At 53.4% G+C, this 20,919-nt stretch overlaps 1 protein-coding gene across 2 annotated transcripts; it reads right to left on the bottom strand.

Moving 5' to 3' along the window:
* Nucleotides 1-2,651: 2,651 nt before the first annotated feature.
* On the bottom strand, nt 2,652-19,375 carry ATRAID (all-trans retinoic acid induced differentiation factor). 2 transcript variants are annotated; one of them, XM_081904381.1, is made up of 6 exons: nt 19,158-19,375; nt 7,684-7,755; nt 6,318-6,389; nt 5,934-6,055; nt 4,269-4,369; nt 2,652-3,431 (listed from the first exon to the last, which is right to left on the bottom strand). In XM_081904381.1, exons 1-6 carry the CDS (start codon nt 19,160-19,162, stop codon nt 3,327-3,329), a joined length of 477 nt encoding a protein of 158 aa, XP_081760507.1. In that variant the 5' UTR covers nt 19,163-19,375; the 3' UTR covers nt 2,652-3,326. The 2 variants fall into 2 exon arrangements, with proteins under 2 accessions (XP_081760507.1, XP_081760506.1); XM_081904380.1 differs by lacking the exon at nt 19,158-19,375 and adding an exon at nt 9,488-9,996.
* Between the last annotated feature and the right edge of the window lie 1,544 nt (nt 19,376-20,919).

Below are 20,919 nucleotides of genomic sequence, written 5' to 3' on the forward strand. Positions count from 1 at the left end.
ATCACGTTTATCCCCAAACAGGACGCAGACCTGACCCAAGTCAAAAATTATAGACCAATCTCGCTGCTGAATGTAGACTATAAGATATTTGCAGGAATTCTGGCAAGAAGGTTAAAGAATGTATTAGCAGATATCATACACACAGATCAGGCAGGCTTCTTACCTGGCCGGCAGATGAGAGACAACATAAGAAATATCATTGATATGTTAGAATTCCTGTCTGTAAGGATTGATAAACAAGTTATAATGATGTTCATTGACGCCGAAAAGGCATTTGATAATGTGCTATGGAATTTTATGTTGAGAAACCTGGAACACATGAATGTAGGCAAAGACTTCCTTAATGGGGTAAGGGCAATATACACAGAACAGAGGGCCAAACTGATCGTAAATAATATGGTAACGGAGGAAATAAAGATAAGGAAGGGAACAAGACAAGGATGCCCGCTCTCCCCGTTACTATTTATAACAGTGTTAGAAGTCCTTTTAAACGCCATAAGACAAAATGAGAATATTAGAGGAGTAAAGCTAGGACGGAATGTGTATAAGACCAAGGCCTTCGCTGACGATTTGGTAGTAATGACAGAAGACCCAGAAACCTCTGTGGGAGAGATATTGAAGGAAGCAGAATCATTTGGTGAAGTGGCCGGGTTTAAACTAAATAAGACAAAAACAAAAATGATATGTAAAAATATAGATCCGAAGACAATAGAAACAATCCAACAGCAATCACAGATAGAGATGGTCAAAAAAGTTAAATACCTCGGCATCTGGCTAACACCTAGAAATATAGATCTCTTTAAAAACAACTATGAGCCGATGTGGAGGGGAATAAAGAAGGATTTGGAAAAATGGGGACGACTAAAACTGTCAATGTGGGGAAGGATCAACATAATCAAGATGAATGTGCTAGCAAGATTAATGTTTTTGTTTCAGACTATTCCTATAATAAAAGGGAATAGGATTTTTAAGGAATGGCAGAGGGTAATTTCGAGGTTTATATGGCAGGGCAGAAGACCCAGAATACAATTTAAACTCTTAACAGATGTAAAGGAAAGGGGGGGCTTCGCCCTGCCAGATCTAAAACTATATTATGAGGCTGTATGCCTAAGCTGGTTAAAGGACTGGGTCAAGCTAGAAAATACGGAGCTACTAGATCTGGAGGGCTTCGACAACTGCTTTGGCTGGCATGCCTACTTATGGAAGAACAAAACGAAGGCACATAAGGGGTTTGGTAACCACATCTTTAGAGGGCCGATAATCGAGGCATGGGAAAGGTATAAGAACTTGCTAGAGCCGAAGACACCACATTGGCTGTCACCTCTTGAAATTATAAGTATAAAAACTACTAACATGAGAAAGAACTGGGCATCATATAATCAGTTAGTAACTAAAGTGGAAGGGAAATGGAGAACTAAACCCTATGAGCAGATAAAAGAACATGTTTACGATTGGCTTCACCACCAACAAGTGAATCAGATGTTCAGCAAGGACTTCAAAGAAAGAGGTTATGCAGACAAAGACTCTAAATACCAGACGGAGATAATTAACAACAAAGAGAAAAATATATCTAAGTTATATAGAATGCTGCTTGATTGGAACTTGGCTGACGAAGAAGTTAAATCTGTAATGATTCGCTGGGCTAAAGATATAGGTCACAGTATTCAATTTGAGGATTGGGAAAAATTATGGAAAGATGGGATAAACTTTACGGCGTGTACTGTGATAAGAGAAAATGTTATGAAGATGTTTTACAGGTGGCATTTGACACCTATGAAACTTGCCAAAATGTACAAGGTGGACAATAAGTGTTGGAGGTGTAAAAAGGTAGAGGGCTCCTTCTACCACATGTGGTGGGAGTGCGGAAGGGTAAAACAGTTTTGGGAGAAGGTTTACATCGAATTAAAAAAGATATTAAAATACACGTTCATAAAGAAACCCGAGATTTTCCTATTAGGGATATTAAGACAAGATATAAAAAAGGAAGATCGTAGACTGGTATATTATGCGGTTACGGCAGCAAGGGTTGTAATAGCGCAAAGGTGGAAACAACAAGAAATCCCGACGGTGGAGGAGTGGAGAGGTAAATTATCGGAATATGCTGAGCTTGATAAGTTAACGGGGAGAATTAGATATTTAAAGGACCAGATATTTACCAGCGACTGGGGGAAATATGTAGACTACTTGGAATACGTTTGTGATGGAAAAATAACGCTCAAGGGATTTAAAGACGTACTGTAACAGACTAGAGGTTATTGTGCAATGAAAATAGAGAGTAAGAGTAGACATAACGACAATATAAACGAAGAAACGCGGACATTAATTTTGGCTACGAATGACTTGCGATTTAGCTGAAGGAAGTCCTGAAAGAAACAACTATGTGAAAGAAGTGATGTAAAAATATCTATTTGATGTATTGTTATTCTTGTATATTTTTCTGTTTTCTTTTTCTGTTTTTTCTTTTTCTTTCTCTATTTTGAAACGCTTAATAAAAATTTACGTCGAAAAAAAAAAAAACTGTGTTTATGGAAGACAATTTGACCCGGCTAATCGCCGAAGAAAAAGAAGAAGAAACATTTTAATAAGGAACCATGATGGGGACGGGGGGAAGTCAAGCAATTCAGAGAATCTCAAGAGACGGTTATATAGTTGATTGTAAATTTGTATTGATGAAAACAAACAAAAAATATTTCAAAAGAAAAACAAAGTTCTTCTGCAACCTTTGGGCAATCCTGCTTAAATGCCTGGAATGACCGGAGGTGGCCGTGAGCAGCTCGCAGGGGGCTGCTGCCTCTGTATGTCCAACTTGCCGTCAACACACAGAGGCGAAAGTGTGACGTTCCTTCATTTCGGCAATTGTGGGTGGGGACGTCAACAGACAGGTGCCCAGACTCCAGCTTGACTCTCACTGGGGGGCAATGGACAAACCTTTCTAGGGAAATAGCGCCCGGTGGGTTTTCTGGGAGAGAGTCTCACGCACCTGCAAAGCAAGGGGGAACCGCCATCCCTCTGACTCCGGGACAGGGACCCCATCCATGAGGCCTTTTGGGGGTTCGGAGGGCAGCAACTGCAGTGAGGCTTGTGAGATGCAGGTTCTGCCCCTTGTGAGAAGACATCAGAGCGGCCTTGGTGGAGAAGGGGGGAGCCCAGGGCGCCTCTTCCTCTGGGACCCTCTGGCCAGCAACCCCAAGGCAGAGACCCCTGAGCCCTGGGGGGTTCGGTTCCGCCACAAGGACCATTCCTCTCCGTGTTCCGGTTCCAGACTTTATTACGAACTTGTGGCCCAAGCCAAAGGGCTTCTGTCCAGCCGCAGAAAAGAGAGGCCTCTAGGAGACCTTCGCCTTCCGCCTCTGGGTGACCCACAGAAGGAGGGAGAGGGTGATGGTGACGGCCCCCAAGGCCCCAAAGAACAGCAGGTAGGGGAAGGTGCCCTGGAAAAGAAAGGTCAGTTAGGAAGACGTTTCTCCTCTTGGGGCAGCCCCCAAAGCCCCCCAACACCCGAGCCAGTCTGGGGAAGGCCAGCAGGGGGCAGCGCCTTTGACTGGGGGCTGCCGCTGGACCTGGCTGGGTCGAGGGTCTGCCTTCTTGCAGAGAATCATAAATTGGATGAGTTGGAAGGGTCCCTGAGGGTCTAATAATAATAATAATAATAAATTTTATTTATACTCTGCCCTCCCTGATCAGAGCCGGGCTCAGGGCAGCTAACACCAGTAAAAGTACAGTGAAAACAAAACAGGGGTGGGGAACCCAAATTTAAAATGCAGGTTAAAATGCAATTTAAAATGCAGCCTCATTTTAAAGTAGCCGATAAATCAAGACCATAATGGGAGGGAAACATAAGGGTCAGACTGAGTCCAAACCAAAGGCCAGGCGCAACAGCTCTGTCTTGCAGGCTCTGCGGAAAGATGTCAAGTCCTGCAGGTCCCTGGTCTCTTGTAACAGAGCGTTCCACCACGTTGGGGCCAGTGCTGAAAAGGCCCTGGTGCAACCCCCTACAATGCAGGAATCTTTTTGCCCATCGTAGGGCTCGAACCTGCAACCTGGAGGCGCCCACACAGCTGCAGGGCTGGGGCAGGGCTCCTGCCGTTGGGCCAGGGTGGTGGTGGGGCAGCGGCCCTGCATTCCTGCCCTCCGCTGTCTCCCAGCCCCCAGGCTTTCCTGGTGCACGAAAAAAGCCGCTCTGCTCCAGTTGAGTAGCACAACCCCCCGGCCCCCTCTTTGCACCCCTCCTCTCAAACACAAAGCCCCCGCCCTCTGGGGCAGCTCACCTGGCGCAGGCACTTGTAGCCGTAGTGGGGGCTGGTGCAGAGGCACTGGGGCAAGCCGGGCCCCTGGTGGGAACACAAGGAGTCCTTTGGGCACAGGTGGCCTGCGGGAGGAAGAGGACAAGAGAAGGAGACTTTCCCCACATCCTGCAGGTGAAGAATGTTCAAGAAGAGTCGGTGGGCCAAATACCCCAAAGAACCTCAGAATCCAGGAAGACTGTCTCTGGACCTGGAGGTTCTAGAAGAACAGAAGAGAGGCCCGCTGGGTCAGGCTAGTGCCAAATCTAGTCTAGTGCTCTGTTCTTACAGTGGCCGACCACACACAGGATTCAACCAGCCTCCTTTCTGGCTACCAGGGCCAGGCCATGATGTCTCGGTGGTGGAGGCAATGAGACCCCCCCCCCGGAGCTCCCCAGGTCCTTGCAGGGCTCCCCTCTGTTCCAGCGAACGTCCCACGCAAGGCCACAGGTCTTGTGCAGGAGAAGCTCCTGGCAGCTGGTGCCCCACGAGCCAGATGCATCTGCCCTCCCGTCCTGCAGCCCTTGGCAGGAACACAAAAGAGCTGCAGTCGCCCTTTCTAGGGTTGTGCCTCGAAGGAGACGGGTGGTTGCCCTGAGCAACTGGGCCATGTGGCACGAGGGATCCTGGGATGGCCCTGGACTCTGGACTGTTTTCCTGCCCTCCCCTGAGCTCTCTCAGTGCTGCTTGTGGCCTGATCTGAACACCAAACAGACACAGCACCATGCCCAGGTCCCAGGGTGGGTCGCTCTCGGCCCACAGGGCACTTCTGGAACCCCTGAATGGTTCAGACCCAGCTCCAGTTCCTACACTGTGGGGGTCAGGTGGGACTGCTATGAGGAATGATGAAATACGGAGCAAGCCATTGTGTCCGCCATGAAAGCATTGCTGTGACTGGGCTTGATTCATTGACAATAATTTCTGATCAAATCTCCACCTCTGCCCCATCTTCTCTACTGTCCATTTTCTATGCCTGACAGGAATGTGAAGCATTCTAAATCACAGACTGGTGGCTTCACCAGGCATCCTGAGCCATAAAGATAGGAGGTAACTTTGATGTAGCTTTCGTTAATCTTTAGATAGATCTTAAGGGCCAGGAAGAGAGTTTACATGGAGATGGTAAATGCAGCTTTCTTTCCTATGGGTTTATGAGCTCTGGGGGTACTAAATGCATTTCTACTTGACTCCTGTTTATTTAACTTAACCACATATGCATGCTCAAGTAGGAAATAGTTTCTTTGTAGTTAAAAGGATTTCTTCTGATCTGACTTTGTCCCACGTGGGGTTTTTGAAATGCTCAGAGGAAATCTGATTGGTTCTTATGAACACTGTTTAAAAAGTTCTTTTGTGAATAAAATGACCTGGGCCAAGGGCTGGACAGGATTATTACTGGCACCCCTCCCAGAGTCTTGCTGGTCAAGCCTTGTGTGTATTTTATTAATCCAATCCTTCCTTGCTTTTGGAATGCAACACTAACACAACATCATCCTGCAGCTCTTTCACTGCGGCGGATATAGGAAGGAGTTTGGTGGCTTCCCAAAGTGATGCTTCCTGCGCCCCACAGCTGCCCTGATTCCCCCCCCCCCCATTCTGCACGAGGCTGTTCCTCCAGCCCCCAAGCAGGCCAGCCCCTGCCCACCCCCTCCATACCGAGCCCCCCTGAGCCATTGCAGGGGTTCCTCTGGCCGTGGCAGATCCGGCTGCTTCCTTGGACGGTGACGTTGTCCCAGCCTTCGTTGCCTCCAGGGCAGTCCAGCGTCAGGGGCAGAGCTCTGCGGATCAAGGGGGATTCTGAATCTCACCGAGTCCGGGACTGGTCTCCCCCCAACTGTCCCAACAGCAGGACTTGGAGGCCATGTCCCAGGGGCCCGCCTTGCAGCAAGGGGCCACGGGAGCCACAAAAAACGTCCCGGCCACCACAAAGCTGCTGTTTCCCAGGAGGCAGCGGCACCAGGGGAAGCCATCACCCTCGGGCTCAGCTGGCCCAGTCCAGGAGAAGCAGGAGCCCCCAGCCCAGCTCTCCACCCCACTCACAGGGTCTGCAGCTGGGTGAAGCCCCGGAAGGCGTCTTCAGGGAGAGGCTCCAGAGGGTTGTCAGTCAGGTCTCTGCATTGAGAAGGAGGAAGCACAGTCAGGCCCTGCGCTCTGGTATGGAAACACAGGAAGCGGCCTTTTGCAGAGTCAGGCCCACTGACAGGGTCTCTCCAGGCCAAAGATTCTCATACTTTTTTCTCTTGGGCCACAGAATAAAAATTTGCTTTGGCTGCACCAACCTTTAAACTGGTAAGAAATACATTGGGAAATGAAAATAAACTGCTCCTAGCAGTGCTTGATTCAGTACGTTTCCAAGCACAATTCAAAGTGTTGGTGCTTTAAAGCCCTAAAGGGCCTCGGTCCAGTATATCTGAAGGAGCGCCTCCACCCCCATCGCTCAGCCTGGACACGGAGGTCCAGCTCTGAGGGCCTTCTGGCCGTTCCCTCATTGCGAGAAGTGAGGTTACAAGGAACCAGGCAGACGGCCTTCTCGGTGGTGGCCCCCGCCCTGTGGAACGCCCTCCCACCAGATGTCAAGGAAATAAAGAGCTATCTGACTTTTAGACGACATCGAAAGGCAGCCCAGTTTAGGGAAACTTTTAATGTTTGATGCATTACTGTGCTTTGATATTTTGTTGGGGGCCACCCAGAGTGGCTGGGGAGGCCCAGCCAGATGGGCGGGGTATAAATAATAAATTTTTATTCTTATTGTTATCACTATTATTATTATAGCATAGCACCACACCCTTTGAGAGCCACTGCTCCAGGGTTTGGGGCATGAAGGTTTTACCAGCCCTTCTTGCATCTGCCCTCCCCTGAGGTTGAACCTGAGGCCTTCTGCACGCAAGGCACCTGCTCTGCCACAGGGCACATTTTGGTGTGGCACATCACACGGGCGCCACTGCCCCCTCTGGGACTGGGCTACCAAAACCTCAGGGCAAGTGTCTCATGTTGGGGCATTATTTCTAGCCTGAAATGGAGCGCAAATGAACAACCCAGAAGAGGGTGCTTGAATACAAACCTCAGGCTCCCTTCTTAATACTTCCCTGTACAATGGGGCACCAAGACTGTGACTCAGCCCCATTTCAGGGCAGCCTAATCCCTGCATGGCGTTACACGTGAGCAAGCAAATACAAAGCCAAGCAGAACCAGAACCCTGTCACTCCAGCTCCCTCTGAGAAGGCCGGGGGGGAAGGACAGGCGACTTCAGGTTAGGACCCAGGAGCTGAATCTGTCCCACCAATCTGGAAGGCCAGAGAGTTCCACAGGCACCTGGCTGGCCACTGTGAGAGCAGAATGCAGGACTGGATGGGCCCCTCTGGTCTGATCCAGCAGCCAGGCTCCTCTTAGGTGTTTATGGACTCACATGAGCAAAGCCGTGCTGGCCTCCTGGAAGCTGGAACACAGGTGCTGCAGCGAGCAGTTCCCCAGATCCAGCCTAGAGGGCAAAGAGAGAGGAGCATCACTTAACAGGAGTCCCCAGTCCCTGCCCTTCCTTCTCTCGCCCTCCAGCAGTTTTGGAGGTTGGGGGTGAAGGATGAGTTTCTCACAGCAGCAATAACATGGGGCTCACCCCAAACGCCAGCCGCAGAGCCTCGCCCTTCCGTTGGGCCTTTGGAACAGCCGCCAATTAGGCAGCATCAGGTCACAATCTGTTCCAGGCTTCCAAGCAGAGAATGGTAGAGTTGGAAGGGACCCTGAGGGTCATCTAGTCCAACCAACTGCAATGCAGGTGCCATCCAGATGTTCCTCAGCACCATGCAGCTATGCTGACAAGGGCTGATGGGGGTGCTAGTCCCACAAATCTGGAGCATATCAACAGTGCCAGATTACCAAATAGCCAGAGTGGACACCGGTCTATGGGCCCCATGACAACAGATCAAAATAATATTGATTTCATCCTCAAAGAATTTTTAATTTGGAAGAGAATCTCCCATTAACTCAGCAGCCTACATTATTGCAAGCCCCCCCCCCCGATTTTGACTGCCTAGGGGCCTCCACAGGGTTCATCCGGCACTGTATATCAGGTTGGGGATAGATGCATCAGTCTCTTGGGGGCCACCTGAGAGCATCATCTCTTCCCCAAGGGCCCACAAGAGATTTTCTGCAATGCATCCAAGTCCAAGCGGTGATGTGGGATGAACATTTTCCTCCCCCCGCCCCTGACAAATTGGCCAATTGTCAAGGGATGATGGGAGTTGTAGTCCAGCAACATCTGGGAGGCACAACATCTGCTACGCTTGCCACCATGAATGACAAGGCATTCACATCGGGCGACCGGAGCAGCTACCCTGCTGCCAGAATCTAAGGTCAGAGTGACAGGTAACATTTTCCAGGTGACTATCCCTTGGGAGCACACATGCCAGGCAGTGGTGCTGCGAGTGTGACCTGGGGGACCAGAGTTTGAATTCCCACTTAGCTGTGAAACTCACTGGATGAATCTTGGACCTGTCACTCAGCTTAACCCTACCCCACACGGTTGTTGTGAGAATAAAATGGGGGGCGGGGGGGGAGAAGCAAGGCCTTGAGGTCCTTGGAGGAAAAGGTGGGATATAAATAAAATAAATATTTATGCATTCTGTTCTTCAGGCATTTATTAATTAAATGTATATACTGCTCTTCACTCAAGGATAAAGCTACTATTTGCAAAGCTAAGCAAAGTCTGGTGTAGGTTCAAATTGGATTGGGGCCTGCATGTTGACATTGAAGGCTTTTACTAGATGATCCTTGGGAGCATAGCTGTCAACGTTTCCCTTTCTTTAAGGGAAATTCCCTGATTCCGAATAGGATTCCTCGCAAGAAAAGGGAAAAGTTGACAGCTATGCTTGGGAATCCCTTCCAGTTCTACAATTCTATGATTCTAAAACACAACATACAAGCAGAAGATATATAGAATCATTGATCCCGGAATGGTAGAGTTGGAAGGGACCCCAAGGGTCACCCAGTCCAAATTCCTGCGAGGTAAAAATCTCAACTAACTAAAGCATCCAGGACATAAAATCACACATGAACAGAAAGCAGCGCCCCTCCCGGCCCGCGGACGTCAGATTCGGTGACAGAGGGCAGCGTCTTCGTCCCTCCCTCCGCTAAAAACTGGAAGGGTCCCCTTTTCAAACATGGCCGGGATTCCCTTGGCTGCAGCCCCGGGCTCCCTCCCGGGCCGGACTCACCCCACCACCGCCGCGGCGGCCTCGCCTCCCGAGCAGCAGCAGCGGCCCCGCAGCCGAGCGCCCGGCCGGGAGGCGCACTGCGCGGCCACCGCGGAGCCGTTGCGCACGGACCCCGGGCAGCAGCCTCCGCCGCACACCGCCGGCAGCCTCGCGGCATTGCTGTCTCCGGCCGCCGCCGCCAGGCAGAAGCCCAGCGAGGGCAGGAGGAGCAGCAGCAGCCGCGTCGGGAAGAGGCGCCTGGGCGCAGCCATGATGCGGCACGTGACCTCGGCCCGGGAGGCGTCACGTGAACGGCAGAGCCCCGCCCCTCGACACGCCGCAGGCGCATGCGCAGCCTCCCTTGGCGAAGGGGCGGGGTCTGCGCTGGAGCGCGAGGAGAGGCGGGACGCTGGATCCCGACAGGCCGGGCAGACGCGTGTTCTCATGCGGGTCAAAGGTCCCTGTGGACCTCGGGATCCAGGTAGACTGGCTCTGCCCCTGGAAGCTCCTCCCCGAGGGAGGGCAGAAGGAGAAAGAGCTGCAGCAGGATCAGGCCAGGGGGGACAACGCCACCCAAGAGATAGATAGATATATTGTTGTTCTTGAGTCCTTTAGTCGTGTCCGCCTCTTCATGCCCCCTGGACCAGAGCACGCCAGGCCCTCCTGTCTTCCACTGCCTCCCTCATGCTAGTAGCTTCGAGAACACTGTCCCACCATCTCGTCCTCCGTCGTCCCCTTCTCCTTGTGCCCTCCATCTTTCCCAACATCAGGGTCTTCTCCAGGGAGTCTTCTCTTCTCATGAGGTGGCCAAAGTCTTGGAGCCTCAGCTTCAGGATCTGTCCTTCCAGTGAGCTCTCAGGGCTGATTTTCTTAAGAATGGAGAGGTTTGATCTTCTTGCAGTCCATGGGGCTCTCAAGAGTCTCCTCCAGCACCAGAATTCAAAAGCATCAATTCTTCGGCGATCAGCCTTCTTGATGGTCCAGCTCTCACTTCCATACATCACTGCTGGGAAAACCAGAGCTTTTACTATACGGACCTTTGTTGGCAAGGTGATGTCTCTGCTTTTGAAGATGCTGTCTAGGTTTGCCATTGCCTTTCTCCCAAGAAGCAGGCGTCTTTTAATTTCGTGACTGCTGTCACCAACTGCAGTGATCATGGAGCCCAAGAAAGTCAAATCTCTCACTGCCTTCAATATAAACATTTATAAATATGCACAAGCATGCATTACTCTCATGTTGCAAAAACACATTGAGCACCTATATTTGCAGCACACCCCAAAGTCACAGAATCTGTGCATCCAAGCGGAGTGCTCTGAATAATGGCATTCTTATTTTCTGCCTTGCATGGTTCCTGCGTGAGCAATGCTCAGTGGGCAAACTGAAATGAATGAACATGCTTAACTTAAGTCAAGGGGAAATGTGAATTAAATTGGAGGGGGGATATGGGATGCCTGGTTGTGCATCCACAGTAGTGGCCAGAAGAGGAAAGACTGCAGGGAGAGGAATCGTCTTGGTGCATCTGCAGCAGCAGAACCGGACGCCTTCAGCTGCAACTAAACATGCCTTTCCTGTTTCGGTTTCTACAGCCACAGCAGGAGATGCAACCTTCTAATGGTTTGACTTTACCCCTGGAAGAACACTGTCTCCTGAGATAGACAGATGCCAACCTGTGGCGCCCGCCCTGTGGAACGCCCTCCCATCAGATGTCAAGGAAATAATCCACTATCTGAATTTTAGAAGGCATCTGAAGGCTTTTGAGGGAAGTTTTTGATGACTGATGTTTTAATGTACAGTGGTACCTCGGGTGCAGTACTTATTTTGTTCTGGAGGGCTGTACTTAACCTGAAACTGCTCTTAACCTGAAGCACCACTTTAGCTAATGGGGCCTTCTGCTGCTGCTGTGCCACCGCAGCCCAATTTCTGTTCTCATCCTGAAGCAAAGTTCTTAACCCGAGGTACTATTTCTGGGTTAACAGAGTCTGTAACCTGAAGCGTCTGTAACCTGAGGTACCACTGTACTTTTAATCTTCTGTTGGAAGCCACCCAGAGTGGCTGGGGAAACCCAGCCCGATGGACAGGATATCAATAATAATAATAATAATAATTCTACTGTGGTGACAATGCAAAAAACAAACAGCATCCTGTTCTCTGTTTCCTCACAGTGGCCAACCTGTGGGAAACCTGCAACTGCAAGCAGGATCTGAGCACAAGAGCAACTCCCCCTCAGGAGCATTGCTCCCTCTGACTGTGGAGGCAAAGAGGGGCTGGGGAAATCCAGCCAGATTGGCGGGGTAGAAATAATAAATTTTGTTGTTGTTGTTGTTATAGAGCAGAGCCACTGCCAGCCCTCTCCACCTTCATGAATTTCCCCCCAGTTCTCATTTAAAGTCATCCAGGTTGGTGGCCCGGGCTGCCCCTTGTGGGAGGGAGTTCCACAATTTAATTCCGCTGCCTGAAGAAGGCTTTGCTTTCATCCCTTGCCCCTTTGGATCCTGGCACGCAGATTTTTTTGCTCCCATGTGCATGCTTCCCTCACGGGTTGTGCTGTGGGTTAAACCCCAGAGCCTAAGACATGCCCATCAGAAGGTCGGCGGTTCGAATCCCCGCAATGGGGTGAGCTCCCGTTGCTCAGTCCCAGCTCCTGCCAACCTAGCAGTTTGAAGCACGCCAAAGTGCAAGTAGATAAATAGGTACAGCTCTGGCGGGAAGGTAAACGGCGTTTCCGTGCGCTGCTCTGGTTCTCCAGAAGGGGCTTGGTCCTGCTGGCCACATGACCCAGAAGCTGTACACCGGCTCCCTCGGCCAGTAAAGCCAGATGAGCGCCGCAACCCCAGCCACTGCATCCCTGCCTCTTCCCCCCAAAGCACTTCTGGCAACCTGGCAGGGGTGGGTCTTGTGCTGCTGCCCCTGTAAAGTGGGTCACTCTCCTGGCAAGTGAGGGGCTGGTGCAGTCAGGGCGCCCCTGCCAGGCACCAGGGGGCACTTGGAGGTGCCAACCAGGAGGTGGAGGCCTGCACTGCAAGTGGGAATCACAGAATCAGAGTTGGAAGGGACCCCGAGGGTCATCTAGTCCAACCCCAGCTACTTTAAAATGAGGCTGCATTTTAAATTGCATTTTAACCTGTATTTTAAATTGGTCCCCCCCCCTTTCCCCCTATTATGTTTTACTATGATTTTTTTGGTGTTAGCAGCCATGAGCCCGGCTCTGGTCAGGGAGGGCGGGGTATAAATAAAATTTATTATTATTATTATTAAATGCAGAAATCTCGACTAAAGCACCACCGGGGCAGAAGCCAAAAGTGGAAGCCGGACTCGCTTCCAATTTGCAGGGAGATGACAAGGGGGAGAGATCTGGGGTTCCGCCTCTGGGGGGCGCGTCACCACCTGCCGCTTCCTTCTTCAGGGCCTCCTCTCTAGCAGCAACTCTGTCACTGTAACCCTTTGCTTTCTGAAACTCTCATTCCTCCTCCTGGATGGAAGAAGGGTGAATGTGTGCCAGGATCCAGGGGGAGGGGTAACAGCAAACCCTCCTTCATGCAGCACAGAGTTAAACTGTGGAACTCTCTGCCACAGGAGGCAGTGATCACCACCAACCTTGGATGGCTTTAAAAGAGGACGGGACAAATTCACGGAGGAGGCCAGGATGGCTCACAACCCCGATGGCTTTGCTCTGGCTCTGCAGTCGAAAGCAGCAAGGCTTCTGAATCCCAGTTCCGGGAAACCAGAGGAGGAGAGAGGGCTGCTCTTGGCCTAGGATCTTGCTCTTGGGTTTCCCTTGGGGGGCAACTGGGGGCCAATGAGGGTCCCCTTTGGCTCCATGCAGTTGCCTTGGGGCTCTTCCTGCACGGAGCCTCCAGGGCCAGAGCCAGTCTACCTTAGCGGGCCAAAGGCGCTCTCCTCCTGCTTGGGGCACCTGGGTGCCACTGTGGGCGCAGGATCCTGGGCCGGATGGGTCCCCTTTGGCTCCATGCAGTTGCCTTGGGGCTCTTCCTGCACGGAGCCTCCAGGGCCAGAGCCAGTCTACCTTAGCGGGCCAAAGGCGCTCTCCTCCTGCTTGGGGCGCCTGGGTGCCACTGTGGGCGCAGGATCCTGGGCCGGATGGGTCCCCTTTGGCTCCATGCACCTGCCTTGGGATTCTTCCTGCACGGAGCCTCCAGGGCCAGAGCCAGTCTACCTTAGTGGGCCAAAGGCGCTCTCCTCCTGCTTGGGGCGCCTGGGTGCCACTGTGGGCGCAGGATCCTGGGCCGGATGGGTCCCCTTTGGGATTCTTCCTGCACGGAGCCTCCAGGGCCAGAGCCAGTCTACCTTAGTGGGCCAAAGGCGCTCTCCTCCTGCTTGGGGCGCCTGGGTGCCACTGTGGGCGCAGGATCCTGGGCCGGATGGGTCCCCTTTGGGATTCTTCCTGCACGGAGCCTCCAGGGCCAGAGCCAGTCTACCTTAGAATGGCAGAGCACAAGGGGGGAGGAAGGCGCTCTCCTCCTGCTTGGGGCGCCTGGGTGCCACTGTGGGCGCAGGATCCTGGGCCGGATGGGTCCCCTTTGGCTCCATGCACCTGCCTTGGGATTCTTCCTGCACGGAGCCTCCAGGGCCAGAGCCAGTCTACCTTAGTGGGCCAAAGGCGCTCTCCTCCTGCTTGGGGCGCCTGGGTGCCACTGTGGGCGCAGGATCCTGGGCCGGATGGGTCCCCTTTGGGATTCTTCCTGCACGGAGCCTCCAGGGCCAGAGCCAGTCTACCTTAGTGGGCCAAAGGCGCTCTCCTCCTGCTTGGGGCGCCTGGGTGCCACTGTGGGCGCAGGATCCTGGGCCGGATGGGTCCCCTTTGGGATTCTTCCTGCACGGAGCCTCCAGGGCCAGAGCCAGTCTACCTTAGAATGGCAGAGCACAAGGGGGGAGGAAGGCGCTCTCCTCCTGCTTGGGGCGCCTGGGTGCCACTGTGGGCGCAGGATCCTGGGCCGGATGGGTCCCCTTTGGCGCAATGCACCTGCCCCAGGGCTCTTCCTGCATGGAGCCTCCAGGGCCAGAGCCAGTCTACCTTCGCGGGCCAAAGGCGCTCTCCTCCTGCTTGGGGCACCTGGGTGCCACTGTGGGCGCAGGATCCTGGGCCGGATGGGTCCCCTTTGGCTCCATGCAGCTGCCTTGGGGCTCTTCCTGCACGGAGCCTCCAGGGCCAGAGCCAGTCTACCTTAGCGGGCCAAAGGTGCTCTCCTCCTGCTTGGGGCGCCTGGGTGCCACTGTGGGCGCAGGATCCTGGGCCGGATGGGTCCCCTTTGGCGCAATGCACCTGCCTTGGGGCTCTTCCTGCATGGAGCCTCCAGGGCCAGAGCCAGTCTACCTTAGCGGGCCAAAGGCGCTCTCCTCCTGCTTGGGGCGCCTGGGTGCCACTGTGGGCGCAGGATCCTGGGCCGGATGGGTCCCCTTTGGCTCCATGCAGCTGCCTTGGGGCTCTTCCTGCACGGAGCCTCCAGGGCCAGAGCCAGTCTACCTTAGCGGGCCAAAGGCGCTCTCCTCCTGCTTGGGGCGCCTGGGTGCCACTGTGGGCGAAGGATCCTGGGCCGGATGGGTCCCCTTTGGCTCCATGCAGCTGCCTTGGGGCTCTTCCTGCATGGAGCCTCCAGGGCCAGAGCCAGTCTACCTTAGAGTGGCAAAAGGCGCTCTCCTCCTGCTTGGGGCGCCTGGGTGCCACTGTGGGCGCAGGATCCTGGGCCGGATGGGTCCCCTTTGGCTCCATGCAGCTGCCTTGGGGCTCTTCCTGCACGGAGCCTCCAGGGCCAGAGCCAGTCTACCTTAGCGGGCCAAAGGCGCTCTCCTCCTGCTTGGGGCGCCTGGGTGCCACTGTGGGCGCAGGATCCTGGGCCGGATGGGTCCCCTTTGGCTCCATGCAGCTGCCTTGGGGCTCTTCCTGCACGGAGCCTCCAGGGCCGAGCCAGTCTACCTTCGCGGGCCAAAGGCGCTCTCCTCCTGCTTGGGGCGCCTGGGTGCCACTGTGGGCGCAGGATCCTGGGCCGGATGGGTCCCCTTTGGCTCCATGCAGCTGCCTTGGGGCTCTTCCTGCACGGAGCCTCCAGGGCCAGAGCCAGTCTACCTTAGAGTGGCAAAAGGCGCTCTCCTCCTGCTTGGGGCGCCTGGGTGCCACTGTGGGCGCAGGATCCTGGGCCGGATGGGTCCCCTTTGGCTCCATGCACCTGCCTTGGGATTCTTCCTGCACGGAGCCTCCAGGGCCAGAGCCAGTCTACCTTAGCGGGCCAAAGGCGCTCTCCTCCTGCTTGGGGCACCTGGGTGCCACTGTGGGCGCAGGATCCTGGGCCGGATGGGTCCCCTTTGGCTCCATGCACCTGCCTTGAGGCTCTTCCTGCATGGAGCCTCCAGGGCCAGAGCCAGTCTACCTTAGTGGGCCAAAGGCGCTCTCCTCCTGCTTGGGGCGCCTGGGTGCCACTGTGGGCGCAGGATCCTGGGCCGGATGGGTCCCCTTTGGGATTCTTCCTGCACGGAGCCTCCAGGGCCAGAGCCAGTCTACCTTAGCGGGCCAAAGGCGCTCTCCTCCTGCTTGGGGCGCCTGGGGGCCAGATTGCTAGACATCCCGTAGACTGTCCCCGGGAGAGGGGAGGCTGCCGATCCCTTTCTTTTTCTGGCCCTGCCTGACTTTAGCCCTGGTCCAAGAGGCCAGAAACTGCCCCCCCTCCAGCCCCCCCCGCCCGGCCTGCCTTTTCCCTGCCCATCCCGGGGGGGGCAGGGGGCTCCCCTTTCCCCTCTCGGCTTCCTGCCTTTTCCTCGAGGCTCCCCGCAAAGGAGACCACGCTCGGGAGGGACCAGCTGGGCGCGGAGGGGTTAAGAGCAGCTGAGCCGCACTCCTAGAGAGGACGGGAAATGGCGGAGGCGGGTCTTCCGGAGCCCTTCCCGGACCCCCTCTGGTCTCCTCCGGTGAGTCTCCTCTCTCCCCTCGGGGTCCCCGGGATGCAGGGGGTCCCATTGTGGGGAGGGGCAGGCAGGGCTGGGCAAAGGGGGGGCGAGGGGGTTGCGCTAGAGCGGCGCTTCTCCAGCTGTTTTAATCCTAGAATCCTAGAGTTGGAAGAGACCACAAGGGCCATGGAGTCCAACCCCCTGCCAAGCAGGAAACACCATCAGAGCACTCCTGACATATGGTTGTCAAGCCTCTGCTTAAAGACCTCCAAAGAAGGAGAGTCCACCACACTCCTTGGCAGCAAATTCCACTGTCGAACAGCTCTTACTGTCAGGAAGTTCTTCCTAATGTTTAGGTGGAATCTTCTTTCTTGTAGTTTGGATCCATTGCTCCGTGTCCGCTTCTCTGAAGCAGCAGAAAACAACCTTTCTCCCTCCTTTATGTGACATCCTTTTATATATTTGAACATGGCTATCATATCACCCCTTAGCCTCCTCTTCTCCAGGCTAAACATGCCCAGCTCCCTTAGCCGTTCCTCATAAGACATCGTTTCCAGGCCTTTGACCATTTGGGTTGCCCTCCTCTGGACACGTTCCAGTTTGTCAGTGTCCTTCTTGTACTGTGGTGCCCAGAACTGGACACAGTACTCCAGGTGAGGTCTGACCAGAGCAGAATACAGTGGCACTATTACTTCCCTTCATCTAGATGCTATACTCCTATTGATGCAGCCCAGAATTGCATTGGCTTTTTTAGCTGCCACGTCACACTGTTGGCTCATGTCAAGTTTGTGGTCAACCAAGACTCCTAGATCCTTTTCACATGTACTGCTCTCAAGCCAGGTGTCACCCATCTTGTATTTGTGCCTCTCATTTTTTTTGCCCAAGTGCAATACTTTACATTTCTCCCTATTAAAATTCATCTTGTTTGTTTTGGCCCAGTTCTCTAATCTGTCAAGGTCGTTTTGAAGTGTGATCCTGTCCTCCATTGTTGGACTACAACTCCCATCATCCCTGAGCCCTGGCCTGGCTAGCTGGGGGGATGGGAGTTGTAGTCCAGCCACCTCTGGGGGGGCCCCCAGCTGGAGAAAGGCTGGTCCAGATGCCAGACTGAGGACCCCGCGGGTCCCCTTCCAGCTCCGCAATGAAACAGGAAACTGCAGCCCAGAGCGAAATTGCAGATCTGCACCCCCAGACTGAAGAGGAAGCCTTGGGGAGAAGCCTAGAATCTTAGCCTTGGAAGGTGCCCAAGGGACTTCTAGTCCTGTTGTTTAGTCTTTTAGTCGTGTCTGCTTCTTCGTGACCCCCTGGACCAGAGCACGCAAGACACTCCTGTCTTCCACTGCCTCCCGCAGTTTGGTCAAACTCATGCTGGTAGCTTTGAGAACACTGTCCCACCATCTCATCCTCTGTCGTCCCCTTCTCCTTGTGCCCTCCATCTTTCCCAACATCAGGGTCTTTTCCAGGGAGTCTTCTCTTCTCATGAGGTGGCCAAAGTATTGGAGCCTCAGCTTCAGGATCTGTCCTTCCAGTGAGCACTCAGGGCTGATTTCCTTCAGAATGGATAGGTTTGATCTTCTTGCAGTCCATGGGGCTCTCAAGAGTCTCCTCCAGCACCAGAATTCAAAAGCATCCATTCTTTGGCGATCAGCCTTCTTTATGGTCCAGCTCTCACTTCCATACATCACTACTGGGAAAACCAGAGCTTGAACTATACGAACCTTTGTTGGCAAGTTGATGTCTCTACTTCTCAAGATGCTGTCTAGGCCTGTCATTGCCCTTCTCCCAAGAAGCAGGCGTCTCTTAATTTCGCGGCTGCTGTCACCATCTGCAGTGATCATGGAGCCCAAGAAAGTAAAATCTCTCACTGCCTCCATTTCTTCCCCTTCTATTTGCCAGGAGGCGATGGGACCAGTGGCCATGATCTTCGTTTTTTTGATGTTGAGCTTCAGACCATATTTTGCGCTCTCCTCTTTCACCCTCATTAAAAGGTTCTTTAATTCCTCCTTACTTTCTGCCATCAAGGTTGTGTCATCTGCATATCTGAGGTTGTTGATATTTCTTCCGGCAATATTAATTCCGGCTTTGGATTCATCCAGCCCAGCCTTACGCATGATGAATTCTGCATATAAGTTAAATAAGCAGGGAGACAAAATGCAGCCTTGTCGTACTCCTTTCCCAATTTTGAAAGTCCAGCCCCCTGCACTGCAGGAATCTCTGCTTAGTTCCCCATTGCAGGCAGGCGGCCCTCCACCTTCTGCTCAGAAACCTCCAAGGAAGGAGAGGCCGCCATCTCTCCTGGGGGTGACAGGGCCCAACAGCTCTTCGGTTTTCCCCCAATGCTTAGTCGGAATCTCCTTTCTCCAGGAGATCCAAGAGAAGAGGCCATGGTGGGAAGGAGGGGCAGTGCGGCCTAATGGTTAGAGTGCCAGACTGGGACAGGGTTCGATTCGCCACTCAGCCATGAAGCTCCCTGGGTGAGCTTGAGTCAGTCAGCATCTCTTCGCCTCGCCTTCCTCACAGGGTTGTTGTGCGGGTGGAATAGGGAGCAGGAGAATCACGTATTCCACATTGAGATCCTGGGAAGATGAAAGTGGTCTGTACGTGTGATAAATCAATCCCAGGGTGCGGGTGGGGTCAAAGAGGCAGCCCCCTCCAAGGGCTGAGAGTAAGTGGGAGACCCTCTCTCCACAGCCCCCTCTGCTCCAGCTCCGGTTCCCCAAGTCCCCTGGCAAGGAGGCTGGGTTGTTACACCACTCTAGGAATTGCAGGAGAGGGCTCTTTCCTGTCCGCTCACCGCATCCTGAACAAACGATGGTTCCCAGGATTCTGGGGAGGAAGCCGTAGCTCTGGAAAGGGCTCTGGTCCTGCTTGGCAGATGCACCACGGGGTCCGGGTCTTCTTATTAGCCTTTATAATAATAATAGTAATTTATTAGTTATACCCACCTGGCCGGGTTTCCCCAGCCACTCTGGGCGGCTTCCAACAAAAGATTAAAAATACATTAAAACATTAGTGAGTAAAACTCCCCTAAACAGGGCTGCCTATAGGAATAATAGGCCCAAATAAATAGGCTGCCTTCTTCTTTCATGTGTACATCACAAAATGGGCAGAGATCTGGGCAGCCCGGGGTCAGTACAGGATGTGGGTTCTTGGTTCATGAATGGGTTTAAACCAAACCAGGAACAAAGGGGAAAGAGGACAGAAGTGGGTGAGATCAGTCCCCGTGGCCCCCCAGGCGCCAGGTCAGGAGTGCCTCTGGCTGGGCTGAGATTCAGCCTCCTCAAGAGTCATTTTCCTCCTCTGCCATCTGAAGTCTCTGGGTGAAGGCGGGAGGAGCCTGTGATTGACAGCGGAGCCAGGCCGGAGTCGGGGTGCAGTTCCCCCGAAAGGCCACCAGGGGGCCGGAGCCTCTCTCTCTCTGATTGGCTGCCCAGCAACCAGCCAAAGGGGCGGAGCCAGCACTTTGGGCGGGAAAAGAAAAGGAGCCGCTTCTGAGGGAGTTTTTAGTCAGGGGCAGAAAAGGGAAGAGAGCGAATTATTGATCATTATGATGATTATTTTATCATTTATACCCCTCCCATCCGGCTGGGCTCCCCCAGCCACTCTGGGCAGCTTCCAGCACATATAAAACCATAGTAAAATGTCAACCCTGAAAAGCGAAGCTTCCCCAAGGAGGGCCTTCAAGTGAGCCAGGCTCCTTTGGAGAGATAGAAGCAGAAAGAGGGATTTGGACCCAGGACTGGACTGAGGGAGAAGAAGGGGCTCTGGATGGAGCCTCTCTGAGGAGAATCTGGTCTCTGGCCAGAGGAAGAGCCAGTGGAGCCTCTGGGGAAGGCAGGCAGGCAGGCAGACAGACGGATAGACAGACAGGCGTCCCATGGGGGGCTGAGTCGGGAGCAGAGAGGGAGAAGTCGTGGGAAGACCCTCTGAACCAGAGCTGTCCACTTTCAGATTGGAAAAGAAGGGATCCGCAGCCTCGAAAAGAAGGGATCAGCAGCCTCCCCTGTCCCGGGGACAGTCGGCGGGATATCGAACAATCCGCGATAGCGCTGGAATAAGGGAATTTCCCTCAAAAAAGGGGAGGTTGACAGCTATGCTCTGACCGGGGTCTCCTTCCCGTCTGGAGGGGAGAAGGGGACCCCGAGGTCGGGGATCTTATTTGGAAAGACCTCCGCAGTGGCATTGCTCAGAGAGTCGGGTCCAGGACGAAAAGCTCCCTTCTCTGGAGGCAAAGAATGAGGCTGCGCCCAAAGCTTTTCACGGAAACGTCTGCCATTGCTAGGGAAAGGAGCAGCAAGGCCGGGAAGCATTTGGCCCCCCCTTTGGCCCCCCTCAAGAGGAAGAACCAATGTGGAGAGAAGCTGCGCCTGTACTACTGTGTTTAGGCCCGTGACATCTTTGAGTTTAGTTTAAGAATAACTTAACTTCTGCCTGAAAGAATGCCTCTCCTGACCCAACTTTCTTTCACCGACTTTTTGTGTTAAAAAAAAAGCTTTTCTGGTTTGACCAACTCCTGCCTCAGACTGCAAATCACTAGGTCTTCTCTCAGAAAAGAC

Source organism: Podarcis melisellensis (genome assembly GCF_964234715.1).
Source record: "Podarcis melisellensis genome assembly, chromosome: 3".
NCBI classification, from domain to species: domain Eukaryota; kingdom Metazoa; phylum Chordata; class Lepidosauria; order Squamata; family Lacertidae; genus Podarcis; species Podarcis melisellensis.